Source organism: Dicentrarchus labrax, unplaced genomic scaffold (genome assembly GCF_905237075.1).
Source record: "Dicentrarchus labrax unplaced genomic scaffold, dlabrax2021, whole genome shotgun sequence".
In the NCBI taxonomy this organism is placed as follows: Eukaryota; Metazoa; Chordata; class Actinopteri; family Moronidae; genus Dicentrarchus; species Dicentrarchus labrax.
Window position 1 is genome coordinate 28,919,645 of NW_026136706.1, and position 9,159 is coordinate 28,928,803.

Below are 9,159 nucleotides of genomic sequence, written 5' to 3' on the forward strand. Positions count from 1 at the left end.
CAGCTGAATTGAAACTACTGATCTTGATGAAAAAAATCTTTAATGGCCATTTTTTGCATGACAATAGCAGCAGGGATTTGGGGGGTCAGGCTGTTTTAGCAATCAGCAGGGGCTCAAACATGTTTAATTTAATGACAAACATCCTCATTGTCCCATGCAGCTTCCAACCAACAGAGCATCTGTGTATCAATAGAGCTTTACATTACACTGGTGTTAGTGAAGATCCACAGGAAGTGTGTGTGAGTATGTGTGTGTGCTCGCAGGTGAACCAACGTTAATCTCAGTAACCAGAGAGAGCTCGGTGCCATAGCTCTGCGGTGAGGTAAAGGGTCAGAGGTTTGAGCCTATGGTGTCACCACAGCTCACCTCCGCAATGTGACTGCTCTCTCATTACACACTCATATGTGTCTGTGCATGTGTGAGTCACACACACTGCATACAGCAACAGAACATGAGCTTTGCTGCACACATACCTGTCCCATGTTGGGAAACGAGGGTGTTCACCTGATGCATGGCAGCTCAGCTTCAAAGGCTTAGCTGTGCTGGCTAGATGTATCATTCACACTCAGTGTTTATGAATGTTATTACAATCACTCGTTAAACGCCACACCGGCTCTTTTCTCCTGCCAACACAGCATCCCTCAGACCTGTGTCTATGCCTCTGTTGAGCCCTCATGCTCTTTTTAGGTGTCTGGGAAATCAGTCCATCAGAGAGGAAGTTGAGCTATCAGGATTCCAGTCTCTTGAACACAGGCTTGTTTCAGTAATCCATGCTTGTCATCACACTGTATATAGATACAGCTCTCTTGCTGGTGACAACAACATGTGTCTTCATGCTGGTAATGGCCTCCGCTCTGGCCCAGTTACAACCAGTAAAGGGGTGACTATTGCTCTACTTTTGGTTTTCAAAAAATTATGAGTGATGGTTTACAACGTGTGTCCATTTTGGGCTTGGAGTAGATTTTAGAGCAGCCACACTTGGTTCAGGTTCCTACTGTGGTTGTGAAAGAGGTATGAGTTATTTGGCCACTGGAGCTACAGGATGGTGTGTGTGTGAGTGTCACATTACAATCCTGAGCAGCAACAACATTAATTCTATGAAATAGGAACAAACTGCTCATGGGCACCACTAACATGGCGAGCCCATCACTCCACCATCTCTCTACCTGTTGCATGTCCACAAGTGTGAAGTGTGCATTTCAGCCTGTGTGTGTGTTTTTAAAAAAAAAAAAAAAAAAAAGGTGAAAAGAAGAATTTCCCCCAATAGGGGATTAATAAAGTATATATCTATCTAAATACCAAAATTACGAACAAAACATGACTTCTCAGAAATAAAGCTGACATAATTAGAACTGGTAGCCATAACATAAACCTAAAAGATTGTTATATCTGAGGGAGTCCCCTGTTTCTATGTTGCGCAACACTGAGAATATCATTTAATTAAACATTTTAAATGGGAATACACAATGGGAAATAATCAAATCAAAATGTTCTGCAGCACCATACCAACAAATTGCTCTGCACTGTTCTTTTCCTTCCTTGGAGCACTTTTGATAGGTACTGACCTCTGCAGACCGGGAACACCCCACAAGAGCTGCAGGTTTGGAGATGCTCTGACCCAGTCATCTAGCCATCACAATGTGGCCCTTGTCAAAGTCGCTCATTTTCATGCTGCCTATTTTTCCTGCTGCCTATTTTTCCTGCTTCTAACACATCAACCGGAGGACAAAATGTTCCCTTGCTGCCTGATATTTCCCACCCACTGACAGGAACCATGATATCCAGATAATTAATGTTACTCACTTCATCTGTCAGTGCTCACAATGTTATGGCTGGTCGGTGTATCCTGACAGTAGAACATGAGACAGGTAATCTGTGTAACAATCAGGTTCCTCTGGCTCCTCCTAGTGCTCCTAATGGTATTTGAAAGAATCCACCGGGCCTGAACGAAAACAACCAATCAGAGCGAAGGAAGATAAAAAGACACTTTTGGTTGGTGGCTTGAAGATAGTTGATTGTTGAGTCTCATTCCCAGCATCAGTATTTGACGACCTGGGAATGAGACTCTCATCTTTCTTGGCTCTGATTAGTTTTTAATTGAGGCAGTAGATTCTTCTGAATGCCATTAGGAGCACTAGGAGGAGCCACACATATTATCTGTTATCTCTCATGTACTACTGTGGATATCTAAAAAAATGTCATAGATTTTAAGCAAAGTTTCCAGGTTCTTTATTTAAGCATGTCCTTAAATGTCCTCTAGATGTTCGAAACCTCTCTTGAAATAAAGTCACATTAATGCTTTCCACAACAATTTGGAAAACTATTTCTTTACAGGCTTAACTCTAGGAGTGTTTGGTTGCTTTGCTGAATGACAGTTGTCTAAGCTCCATCCCACAGCTGAAATTAAGATTTTGAACAAATGGTTTAAGAGTGCAGTGAACCCATCTATAGGCTTTACAACAGGCCATCAGAAACTAATGGGTGATGTCACAGACAGTGTGTCCGTGTCTTTCCACAGTATTTGGTGAAACATGTGGAAACTACTTGTTGCTATGGTCCCAGTGGTACGCAGGGAGCTCAAGACAGGCCTTTAACCCTGAGACAGAGAAACAGAGAAAGAAAGAGTGGCAAGGGGGGTGTGGAATGGGCTGCGCAGTTGAGAAAACTTCATTTTTATGACTGTGGGAATCAATGTCTCTATCCCACCCTCCTCTCTCCATTAGTTTCCCCCCCTCTCTTTCTAAACCAGTGTCTCTCTCTATGTCTCTCTTCTGCAGTCCATGCCTTGCCTTGTAGGATTAATAGCCTCATAAATTTTTGATTCTCCCTTTAGACGCCTTAAGACAGAGAGTGATTTACGAGGGATGGCATCTGTGTGTGTGTGCATGAGCCCACTTCTGAGCACTTTTTAGGGAGTAAATATGAGCCTGCGTGAACTTGGGTGCATTCTAGTGTGAACTGGTATAAATGCATGCCTGAACGTGAATGTTTGAACATGTGCAAGTGTGTCTGAGCGTTTTCATGCCGGAGTGTGAAATTTTATTTATTTGTATGAGTTTATGAATCCCAGCACCTTGAATTGACGTACACGCATGTGTGTAAGAACTGAAACTGTATGTGGTAACAGGCCCTGACATACAGTTCATTATATTATTTGTTCCCAGGAAGGTTTATGTTAACTTTTGCTGTGTGCAGATTGTGGCACAAGCCTGGAAGACACTGCTGTTGACAATTTGAACTTGGAGGGAACAATCAAGTGCATATGTGTGTATGAGTGCAACTAATAACAACGGCAGGGTGGGAGAAAGGTGACAACGTGGCCAACCAGGGCTCACATTGACATACAGGTGTAAAAACAACCATATTATACAGCTGAGTGTCAGGTTGAGTGACATGACCTGACACTCATAGAGTGCTATGAACGTGGTTATATTATGCTGGATACCTGCAGACACCTACTTGGCAGCAGCAGTTAAACAAAAGACGTGTGTTGTGTAAGCAGATAGGTGATGACTGGTGTGTCCTCTACATCGGTGTGTGTATTAATGGTGTCAACAGTGCTGTAATGAAGCAATGTCCGACTGAATGAGAGGAACTATTGAGTATGGAAGACCAGACGGTCACACACACCTGAATGCACACCCCCTTACACTCACACAGCTCAATGTGTGGTCAGGAATACATGTGTGCATGGAGCTAGAGTATTATAAGGGAATGAGCTGTCATGTCTTTCCTCTATAGGGACGAAAGACTTGATTACTCTATCATATTGCAAATATGTGAGGATTTACATTTTCATTTCAATTCAAAAGTATGGTTTTGTAGTTGTTACAGCATGATCAATACACATTTTTTCCAAAAACACATTTAAAAGCTAGACAAAAAAATGAACCCTCTAGACCATCTAGACACCTTGTCTGACATACTTCCCCTCCAGTCATAATCAGTGTTTGTCCTTGTTCCTACAGTGTGCTGTTTGAATGCTGTATGTGCAGAGTTTGACACTAGAAGGATGTTTTCACATTCATCTGCTGAAAGTGGAAAGTTTCTCTGTGCTCTGCTTTACAGTGAAGGAGGAAACATCTTGTGTCCAGCAAGAAAACTTGAAAAATTAACATTTGTATATTCAGAGATTCTGGAAGTTTTAATAAGGAAGAAGGAGGAGGTTACTTTTAAGGATATTAATATATAAATTAGACGTTTTTCGTGAAAAAAACATGTCAGACACATATTATTGTTCCAAGCTGACTATTTGTATGCATGTCTTAATACAATTCTTGTAGGGATCATTAAGTTAAGAGGAGCCTGGAGGTTTTCTTTTATTTCCTACTTTTCCTTTTCTATTTCATACTTTGGTCAAAAGCCTCATAGTTACACTTCTTGGCAAGTAGTGCACATGTGCTGTTTGCAAACAGGTAAGCTCATATGGAGGCGGGACGTGTAAACAAATCAGTAAAGTAGCATATCTCTGAGCAGACATACAGAGAACCTTTTACACAGGCATGTTTAAATACAGTAGTGCCACTGTTGTTTCCACTGAGCTAACACAGAGCACAGGGAGAGTCTGTGCAAGTCTGACCTACAGTGAACTCAAGGTGCCCCATCAAAGAAGAGCTGACCACTGAGGAATCTAGGCCAGAAAGAGGTCCCATATGTACATTGCAGGTGTGCAGGTGTATTAATGAATACATTCTCAGTCAAAGGCAGTAAGAAAATTTACTTTTTGGCATAGTATCCTCTTAGATATAGATTCTCTACATCTCTGGAGTCATGGCAAACCAGAATAAGTACCAAATAACATAATGATTACCTCTCGTCATATTTTGTTTGCAGCAGCAAAACATATTTGGTGACAAGAGAGAGAAAACAGTCACTGATCTTGATATCTGCATTCTCTCTCTCTCTCTCTCTCTCTCTGCCTTGTGCACAGATAATGCCCCCTACGTCTGGAAGGCTACATTATCTAAAGAATTTGTCTGCCTCTGTTGTGTATGTGGGCACATCAACAAAGATGTCTCAGTATGCCGGTCTGAATGTTCTGACCCACACCAGGGTCAAAAGCTATTGCATCATCAGCACAATGGCCGTCCATTCATACACACGCCTACCCTGGATACAGCCGGGTCATACATTTTGGACCTGGAAACATTTCGGTTAGGCAGCTAATATATTCTGTCAGAGTGAGGTAAGATTGAGGAGTGACATCCAGTTGACACATTTTTAAAGCAGTACTGCCCCTCAGTGGTACTGAGAGGAACTGCAGGCTGCAAGGTTTTCTATTCAATCCCCTCATCTGTAATACAACACTGAGGCTTCACCATAAACCATTTAAGTTGTGATGTTACCTGTACAGGTCTGCCATCCTCCGTCCCAATCATATTCCTCCATTCCATCAGTGATCGCTGCAGGGTGTCCAATCCAGTCTCCCACAGCCGGACGTACCCTCCCATATCCACTGTGACCACACCTCCAGAACCGAGAGGAGCCATTAGCACGTCAGACTCTGACACCTTTGACAGCCAGCTGGTGTAAGGTGACACGGTCATTGACCTGCCAATAACAAGTATGTAGGAGAGTCTTCAAAGGGGCATCAAGACCATTATTAATGCAATTTAAGAAGAGAGAGAGAAGTACAAAGGATATGATGGAAATCGGTATTGGCTCTAAGTCTATTTGGTAGTTGTTCATGTTCATGCTGTAACAACGTGATCAATAGGGATTTTCCCCCAAAACACATTTAAACGAGAAACTGAAAAATGCTTTTTTTGAAAAAAAAATGTAATGTTATGGCCTACAATTCAGCTTATTGGATTTTAGACTTTTTGGGTCCCCGCAGACACCTCACAAGTCAAGAGGTGAGCATGAAGGTTTCCTGCTTTTCCTTTTTCATTGTCATTTTAACGTTAATTTCACTTATCCAATCAATTTTTAGGACCTGTAAAAATCATATTTAAGACATTTTAAGGCCTAAAATTCAGATTAATGGATGTTAGACTTCATAAAACACCTTGGATTAAGATGGGCAGGAATGCAAAATGGAACGAGGCAAAAATCACAAAGGACAAGCCACCAACTTACACAGAACATGCAAGATTTCAAAATTTCTACTGTCTCTTTGAAAATAAGAGCAGATAGAGGCTTGCAGAAAATATTTGCACTAATTTTTGGCCAAAATTAATATTAAAGGCTGATTTATTCATTGGTAATACATGAGAAACATCAGAAGCAGAAAATCATAATTTAAAGGTCATATATATGAGATTTAGAACATTAATACAGTATACAATATAAATTAGTGACATTACGTTTGTATTTCTCAATGTAATGTTGTCTCTGCCCACTAGGTGGTGCTAGAGGATGCAAAATGATGTTGCTGTTAAAAATATATTGCAGAATGGGAAACAACAAGACACAGGTGTGTTGTGTTCACCTTGGGACAGGAATATATTTAACTTTTTTGGAGTTCAGATCAGTCACCTCCAGGTATGCCGCTGTCATTGGGGGTGTGACATCTGAGTGAACAAGAAAACAAGTCTTTATACACTGAATTCATGTGCTATGTTGTAAACAAAACTAATTTCATCTGAACTCTGACCTTTGGGGTAGACCTCCTTCATGGGCACCTTGCTGGGTGGAAGGGCTCGGACCACCTGATTGGCTGAGAGCAGGCTGACACAATTCTCCCTCTTTGCCGTGCTGGACCGAAGCCCACCTCTAAGGAACATGTGAGACCCACTCTCGCCACTCTTCATCTCTAATAGATCAACAGGCCTCTTAAAGCTGTACACCTCATTAGGGGACTGGACAAGAGATCAAGAGGAAAATGTCACTATTTATATTTTAAGCACATGGCTACGTAGCCTAGTTGTGAATGCATTAATATTCATCAGTTCAGCTCGAGCATCAACACTGAAGTACCTTATTCACCCAAGCTCTCATGTTTTCATTCATGCTCTTTACCTATTTTATTTTTTTAAGCATACATTAGGCTGACAGCAGGGACATATTGAATAGGCCACTGCATGGTTAACAGCGATACACAGACCCATGTCTTGTGAAATACCCCCCACAACAGAGCAATGGACAGATACAGTTAATGTATAAATAGAAAAAAAAAATTCACTTTGTAAGTTATGGTCAAAATGGAATGGTCGCAGTTGCAGCCACACTTTATGGAGTTAACTAATTAATTTCTCATGTTTTTTTTCCCTCTTTTCTCTTTACTTTTTTCTACTATGTAACTCGCCCTTTTCTTTAAAATAAAGAGCACTAACTGGATTGTCTCCAAGTGCTTCAAGTGATGAGAAATCCTGCAGTTTTGTGGCCTTAAATTATGGTGAAAAATACCTTTTTTGAAGAACTTTAATAACACTGAAAACATTTAAGAGAGATTTTTTAACAGACTAGGACATTACCCCCACAATCTTTCATCAAGCCCTCTTATAATCTCACCACGAGGTCTGGGAAGCCCACAACAACCCGGGCAAAGGAGCTGGTGTCTGCCATTATGCGGTTAGGTGAAACAATCTTCTGGTCCAGAGCGGCGCTGAGGTTCTCATTGGGTAGCTGCTCACATGACAGCATCTGGGGCATGGACACCTCAGCTGGGAAACAGGAAAGGAAATGTTACTCAATAAAGCAAAAGACTTAATATACCAGCCACTGATCTGGAGAGTAAAGTATCCAGCTAGAGTGTCAACTATATCAATTAACTCATTGCAGAAACCCTTTCATATATTTCTTCTTTAGATTACAATAAAGTTCACCGTCCTCAGTTAGGTTTAGCTTATCACAATGATTTATAACCTTGTTGGACTAATTAAGTCTAGATAGTTAGAGATTACTCATGACTTCCCATTGTCTTCTTACTAACTGTGACATGGAATGGTATGAAAGTTTAATACTGACTGAAACATACATGGATCACTTGATATTTTGGGTCGACTTAAGGCCAGTTGACATATTGCTGCCTAGCGCACCAGTCTATTTCTCTGTATGTCTGTCTGCTTGGTTTTGTTGACATAATGTCTTCAATAAGTGCTGCACAGTAGCTGATTTACACAGAAAAACCCTGTTAAGCTTTGGTTCGAGCTGTAGGATGTCCTTATCATTATATATACCTGAGCTGGCTCCATGGCCTGAGCTGACTGGGTCCTCACTGATGCTGTGGAGCTGACACACCCCAGTGTCTTCAGCTGCCATGTGCATGGGCTTGGTCAGCAGGAACTTCCTGTTCAGTGCCACATAACAGTATTTCGCATTATGAATTGAACTTCTACTTTTGGACCCTCAGAGAGATTTAAAACCCATCCCTCACTCACTTGTTGGTTTTGCTCTCCATCAGTAACCAGCGGTCCTCTGCCGCGAGGAAGACCGACTTCAGGTTGATGGGAAGGGAGATGGAGTGAACACGGCCCTCCAGCACATCCAGCACCTCCAGTTGGTTGCTGCACACATATCAGTGATTAATAATAATTATGCATAGGTTATATATGATATTTAAAACATTAATATAGCAGAAAACAACTATTCTCTATATAAAGATATAGTGTCACATGGTGTCTCACTCCCTCTGCCTGTGTTGCTATCGCAGCCTCTCTGTGGTTTGTTTACACAACCAGTCTGGCCATGTGCAGTTGAGTAGAGCGACTGAAACTGTTCTCTGATGTTAGTGAATTAACAATATTTTTGTTGTTGTTTAGAGTCTGGTGGCAAGCAATAGTGATATTACAGCTGTTTCTGGTTAAACACAAGGTCTATCTCTGTAGGAATCATTTCCATAATGTTTTAACTTTTAGTGGATGTACTTTGATGGATGCATATGGATTAGCTAACGTTACATAGCGGCCGTAGCAGACCATATCTTTGCTATCTTCTCATCTAACTATGTGAATTAAGGGGTTCATTTTGACCAAACCAGCGTTGGTGATTGTTGGAAGGACTAACAAAGATGGTTTTGATGAGTTTGATTGGGTGTCTGCCCAGTTTTAAGTTTATTTAATAATTATCTGCTTGGTAAAATTATTGGTTTTGTCAGTAGAGTCTGGTCAGCCGTAGTGCCCATTGTTCTGGACTGAGATGCCAGTGCTCTAGCTTAAGACTTAGTGCCAAGTGAATTTTGTATATATAACCTTTACCAACAGTGTTGTGGATAATGTA

The 9,159-nt window shown here is 41.2% G+C and overlaps 1 protein-coding gene and 1 long non-coding RNA gene across 3 annotated transcripts in view; both read right to left on the minus strand.

Annotated features, from left to right (window-relative positions):
- LOC127365400 (uncharacterized) overlaps positions 1–9,159 on the minus strand; it is a 177,316-nt gene that overhangs the window by 39,241 nt on the left and 128,916 nt on the right. The gene's annotated exons all lie outside the window — the stretch shown is intronic.
- The window catches only part of vwa8 (von Willebrand factor A domain containing 8), an 86,900-nt gene that overhangs the window by 24,255 nt on the left and 53,486 nt on the right, over positions 1–9,159 (minus strand). The window contains exons 32-37 of the mRNA XM_051403176.1: positions 8,322–8,447; positions 8,121–8,230; positions 7,453–7,604; positions 6,596–6,800; positions 6,431–6,512; positions 5,346–5,550 (exon numbers count right to left, since the gene is read on the minus strand). Coding sequence (XP_051259136.1) covers positions 5,346–5,550; positions 6,431–6,512; positions 6,596–6,800; positions 7,453–7,604; positions 8,121–8,230; positions 8,322–8,447 — 880 coding nt within the window. The remainder of the gene's footprint in view (positions 1–5,345; positions 5,551–6,430; positions 6,513–6,595; positions 6,801–7,452; positions 7,605–8,120; positions 8,231–8,321; positions 8,448–9,159) is intronic.